The 26,996-nt window shown below is 54.5% G+C and overlaps 1 protein-coding gene across 3 annotated transcripts in view; it reads right to left on the bottom strand.

The window, feature by feature from the left end:
- The window catches only part of VWA5B1 (von Willebrand factor A domain containing 5B1), a 30,048-nt gene extending 4,246 nt beyond the window's left edge, over positions 1-25,802 (bottom strand). Inside the window, exons 1-21 of one of the 3 annotated variants that reach the window (XM_032131519.1) lie at positions 25,647-25,802; positions 25,094-25,327; positions 23,150-24,945; positions 22,791-22,937; positions 22,574-22,632; positions 17,543-17,713; positions 17,124-17,285; positions 16,544-16,766; positions 16,224-16,366; positions 15,874-16,005; positions 15,486-15,610; positions 12,377-12,553; positions 9,427-9,537; positions 8,771-8,973; positions 6,907-7,021; positions 5,183-5,368; positions 4,755-4,950; positions 3,613-3,800; positions 1,364-1,583; positions 865-1,182; positions 111-248 (exon numbers count right to left, since the gene is read on the bottom strand). In XM_032131519.1, coding sequence (XP_031987410.1) covers positions 111-248; positions 865-1,182; positions 1,364-1,583; positions 3,613-3,800; positions 4,755-4,950; positions 5,183-5,368; positions 6,907-7,021; positions 8,771-8,973; positions 9,427-9,537; positions 12,377-12,553; positions 15,486-15,610; positions 15,874-16,005; positions 16,224-16,366; positions 16,544-16,766; positions 17,124-17,285; positions 17,543-17,713; positions 22,574-22,632; positions 22,791-22,937; positions 23,150-23,361 — 3,226 coding nt within the window. In that variant the 5' untranslated portion in view covers positions 23,362-24,945; positions 25,094-25,327; positions 25,647-25,802. The other 2 variants (XM_032131522.1, XM_032131520.1) reach the window with 2 other exon arrangements.
- Positions 25,803-26,996: the final 1,194 nt, after the last annotated feature.

The following is a 26,996-nucleotide window of genomic DNA, read 5'->3' as shown; positions in this document are numbered from 1 at the left end:
TCTGGTGCCAAACTGGGCTGTGGCTTCATAGGGTTTGCTCTGAGAGAGGTTTCCCAGTGACACCTTCCCTGCCAGGACAAGGTTCCACCCCTGTGCCAGCGCCACGTTACCTGTGTGGGTGTACTGCACCAGGGTGGGCAGGTAGGAGTTGGTGCTCAGGTCCACGGGCACGAATGCCGTGTACTTGCTGATGACGTTACAGGCCTTGCTGGTGTGGACAGCGCTGAGCTGGAACTGTCGCCCGGACCCTGCCACGGGAGGGACAGCAGGGTCAGAGTCTGTGGGCCCCTGGGCTCCCCCACCCCTTGCACTCAGCTCCCAGCCCCACCTCCGTGCTTGGGGATCCATGCCCAGCAGGGGCTGTATCCCTGTATCCCTCTAAACTCTGCTACTCCTGCTCTTATTTTACAAGCCCAGATGCACTTCATGGGGGAGAGGGCTGACACGGCTCAGGGACACGTGTGGCCCAGGGCAGTGATGTGGCTGCTGCTGGAGTTTGATGCCACCTCCCAGCTCCAGGTGACCAATTCCTTAAAAATAACCGTGTTACCTGGTTCATGAAGCAGAGGAGCCAGGGAATCATGGAACATACTGAGTCAGAAGGGACCCTCAAGGACCATCAAGTCCACCTCCTGCTCCTGAGGAGTGGGAAGGAGCATGAGCTCGGGAACGCTCATGTGCAGCAAGGCTGCAGAAGCAGAAGAGCACAAGGCAGCTGAAGGGGGCTGTTATTTGGGAGCTGTGTGAGACATTCCCTAATATTTCACCACCAGCAGCTCTTGTTTTCACCCCAGAGGCTGCTGAGATTGCTGGAAAGCCTTTGCGAGGCTGGGCAGGGTCTGCCTGCAGCCAGCTGTGCATTACCATGCTCGATTTCACACTCCCTCTCGGCGAGCTGCTCCAAGTCCTGGATGAGCGACTTGGCTGCCAGGTGGTGGAAGGTCTCACTCCACAGGTCTGTGTCTCCATCCTCCTGGCTCCCCCGCTCCCGGAACAGAGGGCAGATGTCAAAGGTGACTTCCCACTGCACGGGCTCGTTGTTCCTCAGCCCCTTCACCACCGCCTTGCAGAGGGTCCTGGGGGAGTGCAGGGAGCCGCAGGCAGTGCTGATATCCAGGTCCTGGGGCTCCCAGTCAGAGGAGGTCTCTGTCTCAAAGGTGAGGGATGGATGCTGGGCAGACTCTGCAGAGAGGGGAGAGGCAGATCATTAATCACCTCCCCGGGAACTGAATTCCCCACTGCCACCACAAAACCATAATTAATCTTTCCCAGTTTTCACACGGTGGCACGGAGCGCGACGCAATGCCACCAAACCCCAGCACGGACAGGTAAGGCTGGCCACGCCTCCCCCTCTCCCAGTTACCCAGATCCCCGGGGCTCCGGCTGTCCGACGAGGAGCGCAGGCTCGGGATGGCATCGGCTGCTTCCAAGCCCCTTGCCGGGGCTTCCTGCAGCCCGTCCAGCGGTGCCGGGGAGTTGGCGTCATGGCAGGAGGACACGCAGCTGCGCTGGAGCAGGGCTGGGCGCCGGGCGCCTGCACCACGGATCCTGGTGGCAGAGCCATGCCGGGGGGCCGCGAGGGGCTGTGAGCAGAGCAGATGCTTGGGCTGGATCCGGCTGCAGCCAATGGCACGGACCTGCTCTGTGCCCTCTGATCCTGTTCTACTCTCTGCACAGACCTGCTGTGTGCCCTCTGATCCCGTCTGCTCCCCGCCCGACCCCCGCATGGGATGCAATCACACAGGCCCTTCCCTCTGCCCATCCCCAGCTGGGATCCGTGCCCAGACAAAGCCCTCCGCCAGACCTCAGGATGTCCCCAAGGGACCCTGGCCCCAGGGGCTCCTTCCCCAGACATGCAGAAGGTGAAATATGAGTTTCATCCCTCCAGACATTTTAATGACTTCACTTGGGAACCAAAGAAAAGAAGAGAGACAGAAAGATCAAGGACCAGTTGCTTAGTAACGAAAGGAGAGAGGCGCAGGGGATGGGAGAAAGGAATTTTTATCTTTTTTCTTCTTCTTTTTTTTTTATGAGACTGTTTCTCCACTTTCAGGAGACATGAATCCCCCACTTCAGCACCTCTAGTGCCACACAGATGCTCCCCTCTGCAAGGTCTGGGTTTCATCCCTGTCCCCAGGGCTGTGGGAAGATCCATCTAAAACAGACAGATTCTGTATTCCTAGCACAACATCAGCAAAGAACAGAGGTGGTAGAAAGTGGTAGATGGAAGGATACTTGCTCTGGATGACAGACACGGATATGACCTCCACCACCACCTAATTTCTGTTGTTCTGAGACCAGCAAAACTGGGAGCCAGGTGGCTCCAGGAGCGATTTACCAAGCTAATATTGACATATCCTGCCAGACCCTTTCCATTCCAAACCCGCTTCTTCTCCTGCCCGAGCTCTCCTGCTAGCCAGAGGAAGCCAGCTGGGAATGGAGCTGGGGGTTTAAGCTGCCCGTGGCTGGCGCTGACCTTTCCTTCCCAGCACAGCAAGTGTGGAGATGAGCTGAGGGCTTGGCTTCACATCCCTGAAAATGTCAAGCCCTGGCAGCAGGACTGGGAGCTGGGAGAGCTGCTGGGAGCCCTGGCAGCAGGAGGGATAGCAAAACCAGGCTGCATTTAATTAAGAGCAGGATGCATGCTGTTAACCATTTACTGCCCTCCAGGAGGGAGTCAGTTCCACCCCTGCCTGCATGCCGAGGGCAGGAGGATGCTCTGGGGACCTTCCCAATACAGGGAATGTTGCCAGGACCCCTAAAACCTGCTTGTTCTTGGTCATTGATGCTGTTCACCATCCCCAGTGCTGTAGCCTGAGGGTAGAGGTCTCATCCCTCCCTGTGGAGCCCTGGCCCTGCTTCCCCTTTACCCCCTCATCTCCCCTCCCACCCCTCACCCAGTGATCTCTAACCCACAGCAGAGGGGAAATGAAAGTCCCCAACATCCCGCTCCAAGTTTCCATGGGAACATAAGTGCTGCTGGTCCTCCCAGCCCTGCAGATGCTGATTGCAGAGCAGAGCATCCCAGCGATGCCAAGGATGGCAGAGAACTATCCCTATCCTTCCCACGGATCAGTAGAAAAACCTGCCCCAATTCCACCTGCTGCAGGCAGGGGACATAACCCTGTTCAGCAGGTGTATCATCACACAGGTTCACGTCTCATCCCAGGGCTGCATGAGGCTGTGGATCCAGCTTGGAATCTGCTTTGGCACTGAATTCCTTTTCCCTGCCAGGCACAAAAGTGCCACAGTCATGGGGAGAGTTTGAATCCTAAATTGTAGGGAGATAAGAAGGACCAGAGGAGCAGCAAGGGTGAAGCACAGGCCACTGAGGGGAAGAGGAGCAGGGAAAAGCAGGCACCCATGGGGAGGGACTGCTATGGGATATGGTGATGGCACTCTGCTCCGCTTGGCTCATTTCCCCAGTGTTTGTGATGTGCTGCAGAGCTACATCTGTTATCTGTATCTATTATCTATATCTATTATCTATATCAATATTTTAGGACTAGTGTGAGTCAGGCTCTTTCCCTCAGGCTCTTATCCACCTGATATTTTCCTGCTTCTCCTTGCTGGCTTCCATCTGCAGGCAAAACCCCTCGGGGGATCACCTACCTGGAAATCCACCTGCCAGGGCTCGGGGCTGACCTGCTGCAGGTCCTGCAGGTGGGTTTTCCGGAGGGGGTTTTTCACCAGGGCTGTGCCAGGATCGCTGGCTGTGGGCACCTTCCTGCGAGGCTCGTGGTCAGAGATTTGGGTGGTGCTGTATGCCCGTCTCCTGGACAGAGCCTTCACGTCCATTCCTGAACGGTGGGAGAGAGAATCGGCTCCACTCCGGAGCAGGATCAGCCAGCACCACCCCCCTCGGCTCATGGTGGGAGGCAGGGAGCCCTCCCCAGGGTCCTGCCAAAGCTCAGGGGGCCACACTCAGCCCTGCAAAGTTTTAAACAAAGCAACGAAACCACAAAAGGAAATAGGAACACTCAAAATTCCTGGGGATATCAAGAGAGCAGGTTGGGAAGGTTTTGTCTGAGGAGTTTTCAGCCAAAAAAAGAGCCTAACTGCATTTCCCCAAACCTCCCTGGAGAAGACAAAGGATTTACTAATGAAATTTAATTAGTGCAGACACGCTCCTGTCAGAGCAAGACTAAAATTTGTCTTGGAAAGACATGATTTCTCATTGCTTTTGACAAGTTTGAGGGGATGCACAGCACAGCTCCGCTTGGAATAAAAGGGAAGAACATCCTGTGAGTAACAGAGGTTTCCCCAGCTCCGGGGTGCAACCAGCTGCTTTATGCCACATGCTGCTGACACAAACACCAGCCAAGCCATGGTGGAGAGGAGTGACTCCCTGGGGACTGGGCTTTGGATCCATTCCCCCCCTCTCAACTGGGAAGTTGCTTTGCAGGTACAGGGATGGTCTAGCAGAGCTACCCATTTGCTCACTCCATTCCTCCTACACAGCTTGGGAAGCTTGTAAATAATTATGTGGCCAAAGCTAAAGCAGCTTTGAAAATCTCCAGGGAACCCAGCTCACCAGGGCTTCCCTTGATTTCCTGACAGGTTTGGATAAAACATCCAAACCAAACAGACTTGCTCAAGCCTCAGGAGATCTGTCATCTCTCCTGCAAACTCCCCCAGCTCTTTGCAGCTGAAGACATGTATTTATCAGGCAAAAAAACTGGGGGAGCAGTGACAGGAGCTTGATTAGAGAGACAGGGGCATCACTCCCCCACATGTACAGAGGAAACTCTGACCCGTGTCCGTGTCCGACTCTCCCTCGGGATCTCTGCCCAAGCCCAGGTGGTCGGGGGAGCGCTCGGCGGGGCAGGAGCCCTCCGAGTCTCTGGTGTGGTTCCAGCCCTCCAAGCCTGCTCCCTCCTCCTGGGAGTGAAAGAAAACAGAGCTGCCCGACTCCTGGGAATGCATCATGCTGTACCGCCGCCTCTTGTCCTGGGGGGAAGCACAGAGAGGGAACAGGTCCCACCACCATGTCTGTCCACGGCTCCCAGCCGAGACAGGCTGCACCAGCACCCTTATCCACTATTTCCTCCCAAACTCTTGCCCATCATCTCCCTTAAGGACAGAGTTGGATTGCAGGAGACATCTCCTGACCACGCACAGAGCAGAGACCCTCTGTACACCCCCAACACCCCCCCCTCCCGGGACAGCCCCACGGACTCACGGATCTGGGGTTGGAGAGGTACAGGGAGGTGTCGCAGATGACACCGTAGCTGACCAGGCGGTCACCAGGGAACAGGCAGCTGGTGCTGACAGGAGACACCAGGACCTCAGTGCTCTCAGGAAAGACCCACTCCACAGACACATCACTCAGGACCGGCGCCATTGCCTTCTTCAGTGACCTGATCATCTGCAAAGGGCAGGGGGGAGAGGCTCAACACCAGCTGGACACGGGATGAGCCATGGTGCACGTGCCATGTGCCGCAGGGAAGGGGAACATTCCCTCCAACAAACCCATCAGCTGATTCCTGCCCTCTCTCCTGACAGTCTGCTTCCTCTTAGTCTACTCTGATGCCCATCCCAGCACCCCCATCTCCTTGGCACACTTATACTTGGCAGAGCTGGGTTAATCCTATACGTCTTTTCCAACCTAAATGGCTCCATGATTCCATGATTTTTTCCCAAGAGCAGATAGTGATGGAGCACAGGCTGATCTCACATATGCTGCGAGCCCAGAGCAAGGTGGGAGCTTGTGGCCAGAAGGATCTTGCTCTGATGTGAGGCAGCATCCCCTGCTCCCCTCCAGCACCCGGGAAAAGCTGTCAGCCTTCACTGGTCTGAGACCCAGCCCCTGTCCCAAGCCTGGCACTCACACACTGATATTTTTGGAACAGCTCATTGCTGGCACAAGCCACTGCCAGAGATCAGCAATGCTCTGCCAGTTCCACATGTGGAGAAGACCGATATTCGTGAATACCGCATGGACAAACCTCCCAGGGAGCCATCTACATGAGCTTCCCTGTACGCCAAGGGAACTGAACACCGGATTTAGAGGCACAAGAGCTCAAATATTCCCTATTGTTCCCTGCTTTTTCACAGGCTCGGGAAGACACACCAGGCTGTGTTTTATAAGGCCATTAATTGACGCCTCAGACTGCTGAAGGCATCGAGCTGCACAGCCTGCAAAGCTCTTATTAATAGCTCTTATTAAAAACCTCTCTCTTCGCTGTCTTTGCTTTTAATTTACATCAGAAATGTTGATGCTGTTCTGTCTTAGAGAGGTTTTTGTGTGCTCCAGGTTCCTGCAGAGGGGGGAGTTGCCCATCTCCTCCTTGTGAGATCAAGAAGGTAGGAGCTGGCTTTTTGGAGATATTTAGGCGCTAAAGACCCAATTCTCTCTGGGTTTAGTCATGCAGCAGGTGACAGGCTGGGCTCCGTGCGTTCACCAGGGGACAGAGGCACCCCTACGCCGGATTTGAAGCACACGGTTTTACTCTTCATGGGGAGAGAGGGAACGGAGAGGCTTTAAAGTCGGCTTAATAAGCAAAGCCATCACAACGCATTCCTCCCGCTCCAACCTCGAGTCCTTCTCGCCTGAGCAATGCCAGGGCTGAGCCCGACTTCAAAACTAATTGGCTGCTTTGATGCCGGTCCCTCTGCCCTCGCCGTGTCTGAGGCAGAGCTGCCTTTGAAGGCAGAGCTGCTGCATCGCGGCTATCGCGGCCCCCCAGCCCCAGGCGGAGGGAAGCACACCCTCCCTCTCCCTCCGACGGCCGGACATGGAGATGCTCCTTCATCCCCTCCCGCTCGCCCACCTGCTGCGAGGGGGAGTTGGGAAAGCAGGGCCAGGATGGGGAATGAACCCGCTGGGAGCCGTGGCCTCCCCCTCGCTGAACCAGAGCATCGTTAGAGCCCCACGGGGTGGCCCCTGGGGAATGGGGGCTGTACCTTGGGCTGGAGCCTCTCGCCCTCCGCCAGGAACTCGGAGATGCCCCTGGACACGGCAGCCAGACCCCGGACCAGCCTCCTGCAGGCGTTTGGCCCGATGCCGAAGCTGTAGCACCTGCAAAGGGACAGGGAGAATCAGGATCCAGAGGAAAAACCACCCCCCAGCCCCATGTAGTTCACACACTCCCTCAGGCAGAAACTCCCTCAGGCTTTATCCCACTGCTATGTCCAGAGGAATAAAGCAGCTGCTCTTTTAGGTGGCTGGCAGGAGAGCTGGGAACATCCCAGTGCCTAAAGGGGCTCCAGGAGAGCTGGAGAAGGACTTTGGACATGGTCATGGAGCGGCAAGACAGGGGGAATGACAGGGGCAGGGTTACATGGGATGTTGGGAAGAAATTCTTCCCTGTGAGGGTGGGCAGGCCCTGGCACAGGGTGCCCAGAGCAGCTGTAGCTGCCCCTGGATTTCTGGAAGTGTCCAAGGCCAGGCTGGACGGGGCTTGAAGCAGCCTGGGATGGTGGAAGGAGCCCCTGCCTGTCGCAGGGGGGTGGAATGGGATGGGCTTTAAGGTCCCTTCCAATCCAAACCATCCAGGATCTCTATGAACCCCCAGCCCCCTCCTCTCAGCAGACCCCAAACCCCTTCCCCGAAGACCAGCCTTCAGCAGTGACACTCAGGGGTTCCCAGCAGGACCTCCAGCCTTCCCCTCCTCTGCAAACACAAACAACCTGCTTTGCTCTCAATTCATCTCTTTCCCCTGTTGGTTGTGGTCAATAGCACTAAATATCCAGTAATTATCTCTGCTTGCAATGAAAAAAACATTTTCTCAAGGAAGGAGGATCAAGCCAGTTGAGGCTGCTCCCCCGACTCCCAGCTCTGAGAATCAGGATTTGGTTGGGGTTGAAGGCTAGAAGCGGAGCTGGAGCCCAGGCAGGGAGGGCAGTGGTAGGTGGGGATGGATGCACCAGGAAGCCAGGAGGATGGGAATGGGTGGGATACGGCATTTGGGCAGGGCAGTGGATTGCTGAGAAAGCACCTTCAGCAGCAAACTGCATCTGCACAAGGGGCTTTTCTCTTGTGGGTTTTAATCCTCAGCTGGCAGCAAATCCTAAGCCAGCCTCATACCCCTCTTAAATAAGGCTCTGATCTTCTTTTAAGATGGCCATGCCCAGGACTCTCCCTTCCAGGGTCACCCGAGACCACGCTCCAGCTCTGACTGCATTTAACCCTCCCCTACAGCTCCATAAGAGCAGGGGGTGGGATGGTGGGATGCCCTCTACACTGGGAAGCAATCAGAGCTCTGTGCAGTTACAGACCCACAGAGCAGCTTCCCTGGTAAGCCCCGAAATCTGACAGATGGAAGAGGAATACATTTTTCTCATGTTTTGTGCCCCTTAAAGAGGCAGAGGAGAAACCAGAACAGCCTGTGATCAGAGCTGGGGAGCCAGGCTGGGAGCTTGTGCACAAATTAGCTGCTTTTTACATTGCTCCCTTTCAGCATATTCAATTCTGCAGAGCCCCATCCTGGAAGCAGCTGGGGCCAGCCCCAGATGTGCTTTAAAAAAAATTTTAAAAAAAGCAAGGAAGATTGTTGGCGTGTCAATCTCTCCTAGCAGGAAGCATCAGCCGAGAGCTGTGAAGTTGTCAGCTCAATTATCCTGCTTTTGATTGTTTAAAAAGCATCTGAACTTCTGGGATCCGTTCCAAACCCTTTGAGGTTCTCCCATGGCTCATAGCAGCAATCTCTCCTGCCTCTGTCTCTGAAGTGGGGATGTCTGTGAGATGGAGCTGTGCTCAAGGAGAGGCACATCCCAGCCTGTGCCAGGTTTCTGGCCCCACAGGGGTGAGCCCGGCTGCCTCCCGTACCTGGTGGAGCAGGAGTGGTCCCGCAGCAGCTCCAGAACCTTCCCGGGGTTGCTGATGGCCCCGGCTGTCAGCAGGAAGAGCAGCCGGGGGTGTCCCCTGTGGATGGGCTGGCGGATGACCCACTTCAGCGGGGATAAGAGGTTGATGCTGCCCATATCAGCCTGGATCCTCCTGATGCTCTGGCAGGCGATGGCCAGGCTCTCCTGCCCAAAGGAGCAGTGGAATCATCAGCACCAGCACCCTCCAAGCACCGAGGAGCACAACAGGAGAGGCTGAGGGAGTTGAGGTTGTTCATCCTGGAGAAGGGAAGGCTCTGGGGAGAACTTAAAGCCACTTGCAGTGCCTAAAGGGGCTCCCAGAGAGCTGGAGAAGGACTTTGGACAAGGGCCTGGAGTGACAGGACAAGGGGGAATAGCCTTAAGCTAAAAAAGGGCAGGTTTAGATTTGGTATTAAAAGGAAATTATTTACTATAAGGGTAGTGAGGCCCTGGCACAGGTTGCCCAGAGAAGCTGTGGCTGTCCCATCCCTATCCCAAGGCCTGGCTGGACCAGGCTTGGAGCACCTTGGGATAGCGGAAGGTGTCCCTGCCTGTGGCATGTAAGATCCCTCCCCACACAAACCAGTCTGTGATTCTATGGACTGTGGGCTCACCCACCTCACAGTAGGCCTGACTGGCAGGAAAGAGGGTCTTGAAGGTGGATCCAAACCCAATGACGTTGAAGAGACATGCTGGCATCAGGCTCTTGAGAATGACCAACAGGGCATCCTGAGGGGTGGAAAGCAAACAGACATCAGCACACTTGGACTCTCCCTGGCTGCCCCAACTTCACCAGTAAGAGCTCTGCCCAGAGCCATCCCACCTTCATCTGACAACAAACCAACTGCTTCTTTCCCATGCCTCCATATGACCCCGCTCTTTTCAAAGTCCCCTGATGTTATTTGGGACCCGAAGCAGTGAGGAGAATGGGGAGTCTTTGGGAAAAAAAAAAAAAGACAACAAAGAGCTGAACAAATTTTTCTGTTTGTTTTTAAGGGATTCAATTTGTGCTGGCAACACAGTGCTGCAGCACAGAGCTGGTGGGTGAGAAGCAGAGTGTGAAATTGAGAAGTGCGACACGCGATGCATCTCAATGCCTAAACTTGCAGAAAATAAACAAACAGCTTAAAGTTACACAAAAGGAAAAGCCTCCCCCATCCCCAATTCTCTTGTATTCATAGCTGGCTTCAATTAAAATAACTGGGAGACGACAGTTTTAAGCTATTTTCTTTACCAGAGGTGGTTATCTAACGTGCCTATTCCTGGGCTTTACATAAGGCAAGAGCAACTTGAATTGTTGCACAGCGATGTCGTGGACAAGTCCAGGACAGAGCTTGTGATCGCAGCAATCGGGCAAGAGCTGCCTAAGGAGCTCTTGAGCTTGTAGGAGCAATTATGTGGCAGGAGAGGAGGCCCATTTAAAGCAAAGTGTTTATGTAAAGCAAAATGTAAAGCAAAGTGTTCAGGAGCAGCTCAGCTCTATTTAAATGCTGATCAAGGCAGACTCCTGCCAGTCTGCCGAGGGCAGCAGAAACCCTCGAGCCAGCCCCTGGAGGAGCTGCCAAGGTCAAATGAGCAAGAACAGCCTCCTTGAGTTGTCCTACCAGTGGCAAAGACCGAGTGACCACAGAGAGACACAGTGAACCCCCTGCCTGGGACTAGCAGGGATGTAGTGCCAGGTCAATCCAGCTCCCAAAGCCTGTAAGACTCAGCAACAACGCAGAGCTGGAGCACTGAAAATCAGTGGGATAATGTACAAGAACAGGGCTGCCCTTTAACAGGCTCTGGAGTACTTGAATCCAAGCTGTTATCTCAAACCTACGAGGATATATTTATACCACTGCTCCCAGATGGCTCCTGGGATGCTGGCTCTTCCAGATCTCAATGCTGACATCCCATCTTGGAACTCATTACAAGGGAAAAAATACAAATTTCCAAATATTTCTCTTAAAGCACTTCCCAAAATGGGCAACTGATGCCTGCTTGCTGTTTCAGCAAGCAGAAAGATTTATTGCTTCTTATGCTAAATATTGATCTTGATCCTGTTGCACTCAATAGCTATATGGCAACTCAATAAGGAGGGACGCTTGCTTCCAGAAAAGTCAATTCCCAGTTATTAGCGTAGTTTTGCCAGTGAGCACCATCACAGCCTGGCTCTTCTCCCTGGCTGCATCAGGGTGGGAAAGGAACTGGCTGCAGGAAATTTAAATCCCTGAATTTTCCACTCCAGCTGCTTTGGATGGGTGCCCTCCTGCTCCACACGGGCCTTTCCATCCCATCCCTGAGGCATCCTGAGGCTGCACAGCTCTGAGCCCTGTCATGCCGTGCATCCAGCCAGCTGAGAATGATGCAGAAGGTTCCACCAAGCAAACCCCACCCAAACCCTCTCAGAATAGCCCCTGCTGCGAGGTCCCTGGTGTCTGCGAGTGACAAACAAGGATTGGGACACTCAAAAGAGGGACAGTGGGTTTCTCCCTTGAGGTATCTCCTCCAAAATCCCCTCTATCTCCCTCAAAATATTTTTTCTTGAAGGGGAACAGCCTTTTCCCTGTTTCTACAGCCCTCCTGTGATGGGGTTTCCATTTCAGGACCTCTCAGAGAAGAGCTCTGCTCCTTCAGGTCCCCATCCCCAGGGGACAATCCTGCCTCTACAGAGGCTGCAGACACTGTGGTGCCTAAACCCAGCCATGCTGTGAGTTGGAAAGTGAAAATCCACCCTGGGACAAGATTCCCAGGCTCCTAAAGGTGCTGGGGGAAAGGGGTACAACCCCAGAGATATCCTGTTCCCCTTGGGAACAGCCTCCCTATCCCAGGGGATGTGCTGCAGCCGTCCGCAGGCTCCCCAGCATCCCAATCCTTGCTGCTGAAGGTGTCTGTCCTTCGGCAGTTCCCATGGAAACTGGAGACAGATGGGAAAGGAGATGTGCTAGAAGATGGACAAGCTCAGGAGTGGGTCCGTGGGAACCTCACGAGGTTCAACAGACCAAGTGCAGGGTCCTGCACCGGGGCTGGCACTGGGTGAGAGCCACATCTGACAGGGGAACCTCAGACCCACAAAATATCCTGACAATGCTATTTTTTATCCAGAGGTGTCGGCACAACTCGCATAACCATCCAGCAGGCTGCTGGTGTTCATTTGTGTTTGGAAAAGAGATGTCTCGTGTTTAAATCATTTCTGTGGGTGCACAGAGGTGCCCATCAGCAAAACCTCTCCTAATGCTTGGTCAGCACGTTGCTCCCCTCGGAGCTCCCTGGAGGTTTCCCCCTAGGCAGCCATCACTCAAAGCCCTCCTGGAGACAGGGAGAACTGGAAAAGGGATGCACAACACATGCCAGCAAGAGAGGGAAAGAAAATAATTTTGCATTTTATGTGCTGATAGGAAGAAGGGGAAGAGAACGGGGGAGAGTCACCTTCATTGCAGGTACCGAACAAGCGCCACGGTTGAGATGACTGAAATACAGCCCATAATTACCCCCCATCCCCTGATAATGAACACTTCTGCTCTCAGCACCCCCAGCGCTCTCTCATTGCCTGTTGACAGGCAGGTGCTTCCCCTCCTGCAGGTACCTTGGCATGGTTGATGTTCACACCGCTCATGCTCTTGCTGCGGTCTACCAGGAAGATAAACTCTCCCTGGGCTTTCTGGAGGCCTGGCTGCACAGTCCTCAAGTCAGGGCAGAAGTTGAGCATGATGACGGGGTGGTGGGGGATGTCCTTGTTCAGCCGCTTCCTAATGATTTCCGTCTGAAAGAAAGCAGGAGAGAGCTCATTTTTCTACCCGACTTCAATTCGAGGGGAATCAGAGCAGGGGTAAAAATGCAAGTGCAGGGCCTTTTGTGGGCCAGAATCTGCTTGTTCTGGCCTCAGAGGTGACAACACCAGGGTGGGCCAGTGTCCAGGTGTTCTGTTGTGTCCATACCCACAGTATTCTCCACCCCTGGAAGTGTCCAAGGCCAGGTTGGACGGGGCTTGGAGCAGGCTAGGATAGTGAAAGGTGTCCCTACCCATGGCAGGGGGTGGGACAAGATAAGCTTTAAGGTCCTATCCTTCTGCGATTGTATGGAGCAACTGCACACTCAGATAAAAGCCTGGAGAAGAAATCAAAAGACCTGGCTCAACCCAGCACCTTGCAAAACTGATTCTCCAAACATTTCATTAGATCCTTCCCAAAAACCTGGTTCATTAGCACAGCTTAGCATCCCACCGAGGCACACCAGAGGTTTTCTCCATGGTCACTCACTAATGAAGTGTGAGATGCAGCCCTTGATGTGCCGCATTCACCGCTCCAATTCATTCCTGCCACCTCTGATTTGCTGCTTTTTCTGCCCATTTCTTTTATCACATTTCTTTGTGGGGATTGAAAGGCTTCGGAAAGCTGAACCGGCTGCTCCGGCCATGGTTCGATAGGAACCTGCATGATCTGTCTCTGCACTGCACACAGCTCCACTGGCTCTCGATATTTTCTCTCCTTCTATTTCAAGTATTCAATACAAATGGGATAAAATTAAATGGGTAAAAACCTCCTGTGATACGTTTATAAAGTACTGTTATGTGTGTATCAAGCAGTAACAGGTTCACGGCCTCAGCTGCTTTGGAGGGAGCTCCAGGACCCCACATGAGCCCAGCTGTGGCCTTTCATCCCTGGGTCTGAGTGTGGAAACAACTCCACAACAGCAGCTCGATCCTCAGGGGCTTTGTTTGCCGCCTTCTCCTCTTTCTGGCTGCTTTTCTCATTGGTTTCACTGGGAGTAAACCAGACCCCAGATAACTGCGCTTGCTTTCTCCGGCCATGAGTCACATTCCTCAGTCTATGAGCTGATGACCAACCTTTGTCTTCTATAACTCACTAACTCCCTGTGGCTCAACACACACACATGAGCTCTGCTTTCAGATCCTGTGCCTGAGTGCTGCTTCTCTGACCCAGTGAAAAGACAAGTCCCACTCACAGGAACGAGCCAAGCTCCCACTCATCTTCTTGCCTTTCCCTTCCATGGGATGGGGTATAAATTAATCAGCTGCTGAGAAATCAAAGGGCTCTTTCCATTTCCATTTCCCTCCAGCCATATGATATTATTTTGTTCAACAACTTTTCCAGTTTATCGCATTCCAGACTAGAGTGTTCCTTATTGCCTCTGTCCAAGGACTGAATCGTGGCCCTGGACCTATCCACAGAACTCCCTGGAATGCTCTTGGGTATCCACGACATAAATTTCCTGTGGGATCAGGATAAGCCCAGATTTTGGGATTTCTCACTGACTCTGAAGAGAATTTTACAGGCAAATCTTCAGTAAACAGCCTCAGAGGTGCTGCTAGGGGTCAGCCAGAAAAGAAAACATCTCCTCACCTCCCTTCCGCTCCCCTTCACCCATTATCCAATTACCGTAAGCTAATCAGATTTTGTCGAGGAAAGTTGATTCCAGTGTGCATCCATCCCCACCAACCTGCAGCTGACAGGATCCAAGCCTTTTCCATAACAAACTGAGGGAAGAGAATTGATTATCATTTACTGCTGAAATTTCTGGGCTAATTTAATTTAAGCCGAGAAGTGGCCAGTGTCCTGCTCTGAGCAGCAGCAATTGCAGCCCATCATCTACCCCAGATATTCCAGGCATTTTCTCTGCTCCCTGCAGTTGTTTCCCAGTCCTCCTGGGGCACAGGTGGCTTTCCTGCAGGGAAATGTCTCCAGAATGATCCCCCCCTTAGATAATTTGACATGCCAAAGAAGCAGAAATAATTAGGGAGCCATCCGAGGCGTAGCGTGGGAGTTTCATCTCATTCCACCTGCCACACGCTGAACACAATTAGAGGAGATGCCTGCGGAGTCCCAGCCCTGAGAGAGGGAGTGAGGGCAAAGGGAAGGAAGGAGAGGAGGCTTGACAAGTCTCTCATGACAGGAGAAATCTTAGCAGCATGAGGAGGCACCCCTGCAGCAGGTCCAGGATGTCTGCCAAGAGGAACCCAGGATCAGACGTGTGGAGAAGGAGTTTAGGGGGAAATGAGCATCCCTGGGCACACAGGAGAGCCCCAGCTGTGTAAAACAGGAGTTGACACCATCAGCCCCGGCCGTGGCCACACAAGCACAACCTGTCCCTTAGGGGAAGACGCCCACCCTGGAAATCCGGAGGGCTCTGAGCTGTCCGCTCCTCTCCGCTGATCCCAAACACACCAGAGTGCTGGGCTGTCACTCATTCCTTCAGAACTGCTGGAAGACGAGGCACAAATCCCAGCGCAGATATTTTTCTCTTTGCTGCTCAGCAGAACAAAGAGAAGTCTCTCCTACCTTGTCTTCAGTTCAGCTCATTATTCCAAGGAAAATCACTTCTTTCTCTCTGACAGCCAGAAGCAGTAAACATTTACTGAGCAATTAAAAGAATATTTTATTCTATGTCATTGCAATAATTATAATACCCTTAATGCTATCACAATTCACCTCTCTAATTATGCTATGCTAGACTAGCACTAATTATACACACAATAACCATCTCAGAGCTCCTTCCACTCTCAGTTTATCAGCAGCACTGCCATATTTTCCCCTCTTCCTCCACACAAGCCCCTCTCCAAGGGAGGATGTTGAAGGTCTCATTGGGACAGTGATGCTGGAAACAAGGAATCATCTTCTAGCTCAGCTCCAGTCCATGGAAAGCCTCAGTTAACACCTGCAGCTTGTGTTTCTCACCTTTCTCTTGGCACTGGGGTCTCTCCTAGTGCCTTTAATGAAATCATTCTTCCCCTTCAGGTGTCGTTCGTACTCTGCAGGGGTCATGTCACCCTCTTCCATTAAGACGTGGGGCATGTGGGGCTCTGGAAATGCAGAGAATTGTGTGAAGAACAGCCGTGGTAACACTTTGGGTCTGGCAGAGATGCAGGCACCCTTGGCTGGGAAAACAGCAGTATCTGTGAGCTTGGGGAGCCCAGAAAACCCTGAGCACGGCCAGGATTACCTCCCAGGAAGCCTAACCTTGACAATATTTGCAAAACCAGTGCTAATCCAGCTGTCTCCAGAGCTACAGATGAGGATCCCAGGAAGGGGCAAGACCAGCAGAGGGGAAGCAGAGCCCACCTACCACTTGGATGGATCAGGATCTCCACGGGTCTGTCGAAGGAGTGTTTGCTGGCCAGCGTGATCACGATGCTCTTGGCAGAGCGAGCTGAGGGGTCGGCGTCTGCTCGGATCTCGTGTGTGGGGCTCTCAACTCCTGCCCGGGGAAACCGAGGTGCCAGCAGGGATTGAGGGTGGGGGAGACCAGGGAGAAGAGAAGATAAGGTGGCAGAGGACAGGAGCCCACGTTAGCATCAGCCTGGTACTGGTGAATCCACCCCAGCGCAGTTAAGTTGCCAACACAGATTTGCATTGAGGAGGAGGAGTGTGGACATTGCCGCATGGGGAGGTGACAAATCAGCCTTGTGCTCCTATCTGCCAGCAAACATGGCCCCCGGATCTCCAGGTGGAAGCTGAACTCGTACTCAAAGGGGTTGGTGGCCTCACTGTCCAGCAGCTGAGCCAGGCAGAACCTGCTCCCTTGCTCCGGGCTCCCCGATCCGCAGAGGTGCTTGTCCCTGCCAGTGAGATAAATCCCAACAAACCCTGTGAACGTGTTCTATCCCCCCAGGAACTGCAGGGCTGCTGGAGGTAAAGCCTGCAGCCACTCTCCAGCCTCCTGCAGCTCCTGCTCAGCCAGCCCTGCATTCCCCAGGATCAGTCCCAGACTGAGCCCACTCCGTGGTTTTCCGTACGTTCGGAGCTGGTGGCTGGAAAGGCTGCTGGCATTCTCCAGGCTGGGCTGGGGGACCCTGGGGACGCACACAGCTGGCAGGTGGACCCTCACTGCCCCGCTGGGCAGTGTCTGCAGCTCAGAGGAGGTGCTGATGAAGATGGACACACTTTCCAGGGGAGGAATCATGCCCAGGTTGGCCACAAAAACAATCCTCTCCAGGTCCTCATCCATCATGATCCTTCCTGCACAGAGAGGACCACACCAGGTATTGCAACCATGGAAAATGCTCCTTTCCAGGCCTCCCACAACCCCCAGCCCCGGATCAAACACACAAAGCCACCCCTGCTGCACACATCAGCTTTCTTTGAACAGCCTCAGCTCCTGCATCACTCCTTTGGCTGCCCAGAAGCAGCAGTGCTTTCCAAGATGGGCATGACTGATATTTTTGGCAGGGACGTGAGCACCACAACCCCTCAGCTTCCCAAAAGAAGCCCCCTTGGTGCCACAGCAGACAGCAGCCAGCCACCCACTGCCACCGCCCTACTCCCCTTCCTCTCCTTTTCTCCCCACATTCCCTAAAACACCCTTAATCCCCTCACCGCTTCCATCACCAGCTCTTCCAGGGGGGAGGCTGCAGCTGTCGAAGTAGGTGTCATCTATCTTGGCTTTGTCTTTGATCTGCACTGTCACCATGCGCCGGCACACGACCGCCTTGAAGCCCACGACAGTCGTGCCCTCGTCCAAGGGGTACACAAAGAGACCTGCCACCCAGGAGGGGTGTTAGCAACACCCACCACTTCCCCGGCCCCACCAGCCAGGTCCCTCTTGGCACTTCCCAAGTGGGAAAAAAAATCCCACTTGTGGGATTTTTCACACCTAAAAAGTTGGAGACTTGGACACAATACACTTGGTTGTGCTTCCCACCAGCATCTAAAGGTTTAAGGCATGCACAGAAACCCAGCACTGCCATATCCTGGCTCTAAAGTTCCCATTCCAAGCTTCACTCCTTGAAACTTGCCTTCCAAAGCCTGGGGGTCTGGGTTGTGGTAGGTGAGCAGGGCTGTCATCCCAAAGGCATAGCCGCTGACACAGGATGTCACCTCGGACGCGATGAGGGGCAGCCGGGAGAAGGTCACCCGGTTAATCAGCCCTGGCATCTTCCCGGGGGTCTCTGGGTGATGGTAGGGAGCTGGAGAGAGACAGGTAAGAATGGATGTGGAGCCCTGAGTGCCCGAAATGTTTGCATGCCTCTGCCACCTCATTCTGAAGCCCTGAGGACAGAAAGGTGAGTGACCTGGGACACCACGACACCTGGGCTTGATGACTGCAGTGATGGGGATGGGGATGGAGCAAGGCCCCGGTGGGAAGACACAAGGAAAACCCCTGCCCCAAACCCCCATCGGCACAAGGGAGGAGGTTCAGATCAAACCTCCCTGGCTGGGGGCAGACAGCCCTGGAGGTCCACACTCCCCAGCTCCCACACTGCTGGAGTCTGGGCAGAACAGGTTAACATCTTTTTCCGTCCCTCTTTCTCCTCATTATTCTCCAAACCAACAACTTTCTCCAGGATAAGACTATGATCATCAGAGTTTTCCTTTATCCTGGGGAAGGAAGAGCAGGCAGGCAGAGCCAAGCATCCTCCTGCCCTCCCATGCCCTTGCCCATCCTCATCCTCGCTGATTTCGGGGAGGTGCCACTGCTCTGCTGTCCTGCATCTCCAGATCCTTCCTGCACGGGCTGACTCATCCCTTCCTGTGCTCAGCCGACACATTCAGATGCAAAGCGACTTCTTCTGCCAATTACGTTCCAACTCTTTTCCCTAAGCAGGTTTTCCTCCGTTCCAGCTCCTCTCCCCCAAGCCTCAGGGTTTCAAAAGAGACCTTTCAGGTGGATTTTAGGGCCCCATCCCGCTCCCCCGGGGAACCGGGAGAAGTTGCTAGGCAGCAGTTCTCCCTGGCTGGCTCTGCAATGCTTTATGCAGTGATTTACGAGGCTCAGGAGGAGCTAGCAGCACTGAAATACATCCGTTTCTCATTCCCTACCAGTCCTGCGTTATTAAAACCCACCTTTATATGCAAATGCCACCGAAGACATCAAGGCCACGAGCTCAATGTGCTCGGGCAGGAAAACGGCGTTAGGAAAGGAAGAAGGGAGAGCCAGAGAGAGCAAGAAGGGCTGTCCAGGATGGGGGAGAGCAGCCACGGAAACTGAGCAAAGGAAACAGCAGCAAAGATGATGATGGAGGGCAGTAATCCCAAGGCAGGCCCCTGAATCCCGGCCAAAAACCTCAGCCATTCCCGATTGAATCCACCTCTCCTTCCACCACAAATGCTGCTCACGCCAGGAGCTGCCCAGGGAAGTCGGGGATGCATCCATGGGGATGCAGCCCCACACAGTCAGGAGATAACTGGGAGCCCTGCCTGAGCCAGGGGAGGCCATCCCACACTGGGATGCTCCCAGCTGTGCCAACAGGGCTTGAGAAGTCAGGAGCTGGCAAGGGTTCACCTGCACAGGGAGAGATAATGAAGGTCCCCTCACTGCGAGATGTGGCTGAGGCCATCAAGGTATCGGGAAGTGATTAAATGCCAGGAGGGGGAGGAAGGAGAGGGAATTATTTTACCTTAGGGAAGAAATAATAATGGGAAGGAGCTCTCTACCAGCTTGGCACAACAGGAATTCATTATGGGACTGCCAGAGGGGTGGATATGGGCTCCAAGAGCGTGACTTCAGCTTGGAAGTGGGGACTTAGTGCAGAGCCATGGGTGAGATCCAAGCCCCTCACATCTCCTGCGCCCATGGGAGATTGGGGACATAACTCCCCTGGGAGCCACTCTGCCAGCAGGGCTTTCTGCATCGCCTGGGCCTGGACAAGCACCAAGGGACCCTCAGTGGGACACAGAGCCCCGTGCCACGTCCTGTTTGAGCCAGCCAGGAGAGTTGCACCTCTCCTGTAGCTCCAAGGTGGCTCAGAGGAGCCTGGCACCAGCCCTTACTGCTGTGCCAGCCAAAAAATCGACCCCACAAGGATAGGGAGGGCTCAGAGGGCTCTCCCCGGCAAAAACCCTTTGATAGGGGACGCTGCCAGCAGAGCCATGGGGCTGCTCCACACAGCTCGTGTCACCAACGCCATCAAGTGACTGGAGCATGGAAAGGGAGAGCAGCGGAGAGGCTGGAGTGAGGGAGAGCAGTAGGAAGGCTGGAATGTCTCTCCTGTGCCCCCCAGGAGCTCAGCACCGGCCCCTTGCCTGCTCCCCATCCTGCCTTTGCTGCTCTGGGATGTGCACTCAGTCTCCATTCAGGTCACAGGGCTGGACTCTGAGGATGGGACCTGGCAGGACCCTGCATCCCCAAAAAATTACCAATCTGCACAGGATATCCCCACACCCACCCAGTCCTCAGCGTGTCCCCTCACTGCCACCAAAAGTGTCCTGCCTCCCGCACACAGCAGGCACGGGGCCATCCCATGGACCTGGTCAGGTGCCTCCCGACCTCACACTGCATCTGGCATCCCAGGAAAAAGGGAAACCACTGGTTACTACCTCCAGCCCTCAAAATACACCTGTAATCCCATCAACTAGGAAGCAGCTCAGGGCTGGTGACAGACACTGTCCCTTGGCCAGCCGCGCTCTGGACCTGGCACACCAGGCTGCTACTGGATCAATCTTTATTTTCCCCCTTCCTTTGTAAGTGCTCTTTCCTGACAATCCACTGCTCCTCCTGGCCACGGAGGGGAGGGAGACACGGAAGCGTGATCACCCCACTCCAGGCAATACCCTCGGCCAATTCCTGTGCCCGACTGACGGGGAAGGCGCTGATGCTGCTGCGACGTCCGCGGACGGTCCCCGTGACGCGCAGAGAGCGCAGGGCTGCGAGCCGGAGCACAGGCTCCAGCCCCTCCACAGGGCTGCAGGCGCCTGTCCCAGCACTCCCGAGAGGCTGGGGCTGGATTTTAGGGGATGGGAAAAGGTGTTTATGTGCCTGAAAAAGGGAGGTGGTGCCTGGAGAGCTGCTCAGAGCTTCCTGGGTGTCCGTCTGTGTCTCTAGCACTGATGGGTCCTCAAAAATTCTGTCTGAGAACGCAGAGTAAAGACAGGGGCAGAATAATGCTCCTCTGAGGTCTATTTTGGTGCACTGAATAGGAAAACAGAGCAAAACTGTGAGCACACAGCCTGGCTTCCGGCAGGACCCGACTCCCAGGAGCGGGCTGGGGTCCCAGCTGTACCACACCACAGGATCTGTGGCATCCGCAGCCGACAACAGGACAGGGAGAGCCAGACCAGGAGCTGGGATAAAACCCGACCCAGCCCCACCCGGCCCTGCTGCCTGAAGGGCAGATACCAGGGGCAGCCCGGCTGTTTCAGCTCGCCAGGACAGGAAGGCAGCCGCGTGAAGCCCAGCCCTGGTGCCACACCTTGTGTCAGACGCATTTTTGGGCTGCTGAATCGCTGCCCCGCCCTGCTGTAACCCCTGACCGGCCACAAACGGGTTCCCTTGGAGATCTCGCCTCGAGGTCCGAGCTAGACCTGGGGCACATCCCCACTGCTCAGAGGACGCCAGGTTTTCTGCAGCTGGGTAAAATATTCCTTCCACGTCGTCTGTCTCAATCAACACTGACATCCAGTGGCTCGCCGGGATGACGACAGCCGGAGCGCCCTGTGGAGATGTACAGGTGGACAGACCTGGCCAAGGATGCCTGTTGCTCCACAGCCTTCCATCAGCATTCCTGGGCAATCACCACGGGGAAGCAAACTCCCCCCTGCTTGCAAATCCAAGACAGGAGAAGCCTTGCGCTTCCCAAACTTCCAGGGCTCTCAAGTAGAGTCACACTTGGGAATTCTCCCTGGTTTTCAGGGGCAGCAGGGCTCAGGGAGCAGATGTGGGCATGCTGCTGAGGGACCCCTGACTTCACCTACCTGACCCACATCACTGCAGGTCATGACTAAGATGTGCAGGACCCCTCCAGCTGCTTTCTCCCAAAGCACGAGGCTCAAACCTGGCCAGGAAACTGGGATCAACCCCCAGAATATCTCTAGGAAGCAACAGGAGGAAATGGGGTTTGAAAGGGCACACATAGCACTGTCCTACCTGGAAGAGCCATGGATCCACCATGGCAGACCTGTGGGATACTCTCAGGAAAAGCTACAGGAACTGTTCTCCCATCTCCAGCCTCCCCTTGCCTCAAACTGCAAGCGGAGTATCCCACTTGATGGAAAACCAGGAAAACAGCCACTGCAGGCCCCCCAAAGGGTGACAACATGGCCCCCCACTGCCACAGCAGTGACAAGGGCTGCTGGCTTCAAGGGCACGCTGAGGCCTCAGACAGGGAGACTGGGAAAAGATTGGGAAGCAGCTGCTCCTGCCAGAGCCCAGGGGAAGCAACTAGGTCCCCCTCCCCAAGGTGACACAGTGCCAGGCTGGGACGTGACAGCCCTGGCAGACAGATTTTGGGGACTGTCAGCCACACCCCTGGCAGCTCTTGGACCACCAGGCTGGCCCCAGAGTTGGGTCTCAAGGACCTGGATTCATGTCCCAAGTCCCTTCCTAGAGCTGTTAATCACACGTTTCTGACACAGGGGTTAGTTAACCCCCACCTCACCAGGCTCACAGCCCGGGGAAGATCCCTGGGCTGAGCCAGAGAGGGGGTGTTGGCCAGACACCCCTCAGCTGGGCTAAACCTGCAGCCTGCTTCCTGCTTGGGATGCATCTGGATCCAAGGAGACACACAGGGTCCCCAGGAGTAGCACAGCCCTCCTCCATCCACCCCTTTCCTGCCCTGCCCCAGCCACTATGGTGGATTCCAGCCAGGTCTCAATGTTTTGACCCTTACCGGGGGGATCAGCCCCCCTCAACCTGCCAAGGTCACTCCTCCTTCCCCGAACAGTGTGTCCACACACGGGTTATCCCCCTTGGCTGCCCAGGACAGCAACAGCCCGTCACCCCCAGCATCATCCCCATATCCATCCCTGTCCTCTGCCTGCACAGAGACAGACACAGGCACTACTAATGTCTGTACAATTTTTGGGGAGGGATGGGATGTTCCAGGACTCACCATCCAGCTGGGAAAAGGCAAGGCTGGGAAGCAGCAGCTTGCTGAGTGTGGGCTTGTGCCTGCAGAAATATTATGACAGGGATCTCTTCAGTGAGCGGCTTTGTGCTGGGATCGTGCATAGCCTTGGAAAGTGACACACACACACACCCCTCACACCCACCCCTGCAGAGCTAAAAAGGTGCAGGAGCAACTGGAGAGTAGCCACTGCTTTTCTTACCTTTCCTGGGAGAGAGGAGGAAGAGAAGGAAGAAGGGGATGGGGGGGTTGGAGCAACTTCACCCACTCTTCCAGCCCCTCTGCGGCTGGGCTGGGGGGCAGGAGGAATCCCGAAGGCGACAGGCACAGCTGCGGAGCGCTTTTGTCTCTGGAAGACAGGGAGAGAGGGAAATGAGGAGAGAGGGAAAGGGAGGGAGAGAGGGAGAGGAGCAAGCGCCGGGGCTTGGGGTGGGGGAGCGCTGCACCACCAGCCACCTCAGCAACCGGTGGCATCACCCCTCCGGACCCTCCCCAGCGGGCAGCGGGGCGGGGGAACCCGGGGGATCCGGGGGGTCCCTGCGGGGCGAGGAAGGGTCTTACCGAACCGGCTGCAGCAACATGTGCCCCGGCGGGGAGGCTCTGCCCGGAGCCGGGAGGGTGTCTGGCTCCCCTGGGAGGGGGGGCTCCTGGATCCCCAGGGTGGGTCTCTCGCCCCCCACCGCTGTCTCAAAGTGTCCGGAGCTGTCTGGGTGACCATCACCATCATCATCATCACTCAGTGGAGCCATTTGTTTTGCCAAGAAGGTAACCATGACGATCCCCCCGAACACTCTGGCGGTTCCTCCTCCCCTCGCTCCCCTCCTGCGCCCGGGGGCTGCAGGGGAGGGAAAGGGCGAGGGGCGAAGCCCACCCGGGCGGAGGAGATGCCCCCGAGCTGGGCAGGCTGGTGGAAAAAACAGGCTGTGAACTCCCCTTACCCATCCCCACGACTTGTCTCCCCGGGATTTTCCGCAGCAGCTGCCGGGAGGGGAAGAACCCACCGCATTCACCTCTTGTCATCCCCTTCCTCTTTTAAAAGAGGGAAAGCACCCTAAAGCCTCCCAAAATCAGGATGCGTCACCCCTCACTGGCCTCCTCTGCACCCCTAGGCTGGATCTCTCTTCCACCCTTGCTGTTGTCCCCATTCCCATCTCAGCTCAACCACTCTCCCCTCCCCAGGAACACCCAAAGCCCCTCAACCACAGCCCCCATCCACGGGGGTCTAGAAGGACCCTCCCCACGGGAGCAATGATGTCACTGAGGGATGTCCTTGGTGGGATACAGTCCCTGCCCATAGCAACTTAAACCCAGAAAAACAACTTGTAGAAAGGGGAAGCTGAGGCAGCTGGAGCGGCACAGACTTGGACATTATCCCAAAGCAGAGCTGGACAGGGAGCCTGGGTCAGAGCATATAGAGGGTAAAGCTTCTCCTTCTCCCCCTGCTCTCCAAGGACACATCCACGCCGTAGGATTGGGATCACTAGACATGTGGCATCCCCAATGACCCATCTTGTTCCCCAAGAACAATGTGCTTTAGAGGAGATGGCAAGAAACTCCACAAAAAAATGCCTGTTCAAGAATTTTTTCCTAAGCCCAGCCCCCAGGGCTGACTTCAGCCCTGAACCTCCAGAATTTATGGTTCTTGCTAGACAAATAAGTCAGCCACCGAGAAACCCATGTCCTGTGTTCCCAGCACCTGTAAATGTTTGTTTACCACTTGTGGCTTCTAGGAAGAAAATAACATATGTCAGGAGAAATCCTGGGATTCAAACCAACAAATGTGGTAGCAGCGGGGTATTTGTTTAGAAGATAAAGCAGCATCTGACACGGTGGATGAGGCAAGTGTGAGACCTCAGGAGGACACACACGGAGTTGTTTTGGGGGAATTAATATTTAGTGCTGATGGTGAAGCTGCATCACCACGGGCATCAATGAGGTGTTCAAAAGTGCTGCCCAAAACAGCTCACAGGGGCCTTCAGCTGGTGTTTGTTCCTCCTCATCGTCTCCAGGTTGGCTTTGCCCATGACACCCCACCATCCACAAGGGCCAGCCCCTCCCAGGGAGCAGCAGTGGGGAAGTGGATGGGTATAAATGAGGCAAAACTGAGGAGGGGACAAGCTAAAAATAGCATTTGAGGTCACCTAAGTGCCATCACTAAGCTTGTGGCTTTACCCCCCTGGGGCCAGGCAACAGCAGCACCTCTAACGACCAGAGAGGAGTATTTCCAGTCCTGGTTCACGCCTGGGTGGATCCTGGGACTGGCCAAGCACAGGACAGGCTTTCCAGGCTCATTTTCCGGCTCACTTGAGTGTGCAAGTGCGGTGCTCTTGTGCTGGGAGATTCAGATAGGCTCAAAACTGAAAAAAAGAAAGGAAGAAAACCAATACTGAACCAAATCTCCTGCTGGATGGACAGCAACGGGCACTGCCCATGATCTCCATGTGTGCTCTGTATGTAAATGCCATTTTCCGCAGCCTGGAATGCTCTGAAGAAACAAATAATCACCCTTCTGGGAGATCGTGATGACACAGGGCTGGGCAGGGACTGCCTCCTCCTCTTCCTCCTCCTCTTTCTTCTCCTCCTTTTCTTCTTCCTCTTCTTCCTCCTGGCAGCAGGTTTGTGTGTGAGCAAGGAAGACTCTGGCCTTGGTGGTGTGTAAGGACCGCAGATAATTCCAATGAAATTCCATCATCCAACCTCCACCATTGTGAGATCTCGTTCCAACACAGCCAAAGTCCGCTGGTGAGGTGAATTAAGCATTTATTTAAATTTGTCTGAATACTTATGTTTAAATGAATAAATATGTAATTATATGACAGCAGAGTCTCCAGCGAAATCAAGGACCCTGCACAGAACCCACAGGAAACCCACAGGAGCCCATCCCTGCTCCAGAGACTGAGGAGGAAAGTCCTTCCTCATGGACAGAACAGAGAAACACCCACCACAGTCACACCTCACTGACAGGCTTCACAGCCCTGAAAATCCCAAGGAATTATTGCAGCCAAGGTCAAGGAGCAGAAAGGAGGAATTGGAAGGATCTGCCCCCAGCCAGTGTTACCTGACCACGGTTGTCTTCTGCTCAGTGCCTCTGGTTTCCCCTCTCTAAAATGGGACTAATCCCAATTAAATATGTTTACAGGAGGTGTGTCTGCAAGAAAACACTAATTTGGGAAGCACGAGCCTGTCAGCCTCTGGGACTTCCCACATTCATCTTTATTTTTACCCTAATTAACTAATTAATGTCTCAGACTTGCCTTTGGCTGCCTGCTCTGTTCCCATTGAAAATCTCCTCACATTCAGCTCCCGTGTTCAGCGTCCTCCTGTTACCATGGGAAAAAAAGCCATGATGTCACTTCCATAAATAAAGCTGCCAGACCCAAAGTTCAGGTGTGGGGCTGGGGAGGGATCCTGACGGATTGGGGGACACGGGGCTGCCACTTCCAAGCAGGAAACTGAATTAGATGGAAAAGCATCAGATAATAATATTTGATAATGACAGGGTTTAGTTTAAAGGAAAAAAACCACCCACAGTTGGTGTGAAGAGCAAAAGTGAAGGGTCCAGCCCTGCCTGGGATACGATTTCTCAGCACAGAAAGAAATAACAGCTCAGATGGAAGTTTTAGGCAATGGGAACAAATTAAGTGTCTCTGTTAAAGGGGAGGGGGAATACTGACACAGGGAAATAATCCTTGGTTTGGGAACTTGTGGCTGATGCCTGTAGGCTTGGCCATTTTACTGGTTCTGCTGCATGGAATAAAAACACAAATTCAGACCCTCGAGAGCTGCTCTTTAAAAGAAGGCTCAAGGAAAGGAACAGCAGCCCAGCAGGGAAATCCCACAGGCTCTTCCCACACTTCTTTCATTTCTACTTCCCCTTTTACTCCTCTTTATTCCAGGACCTTTAAAGAACAGGTTTGATACCAGGCCTAAGCTGGTTCCTGCTCTACAGCAGGAGACAGGACAGAAATGATTCTTCAGCTCCTGCCACTTCTACACCTCCATGACTCATCCTACAACCCTGTTTTCACCTCCATCCCTGTTCCAGACACGGAGCTGCAGTTCCCTCACAAATGTCACAGTGTCTGCGTGATCTTCCCCCAGCCCTGGCTCCCACAGGGACTCCATTCCATGGGAAACAGGAGCTCCAGCCTCACACCAAACAGGGGGGCAGACCCCACACCAGACAGCACGGCAGGGCCTGACCCCAGCCCCAAGCCAGCCAGGGGGCACAGCCCCAGCCCCACACCATATGGGGGGCCTGACCCCCAGGGAGGCCCAGGTCACACAGGGGACTGAGCCCCACATCCTGTGAGACACAGGCTGACCCCCAGACCCCCACATCATACTGGGGTCCTGATCTCAGCCCCACAGCATTCAGGGTACCAGGGCCCCAACTGCAGGCCCCCTC

This window comes from Corvus moneduloides, chromosome 22 (genome assembly GCF_009650955.1).
Source record: "Corvus moneduloides isolate bCorMon1 chromosome 22, bCorMon1.pri, whole genome shotgun sequence".
NCBI lineage: Eukaryota > Metazoa > Chordata > Aves > Passeriformes > Corvidae > Corvus > Corvus moneduloides.
This window is presented reverse-complemented; position numbering and strand designations above follow the sequence as displayed.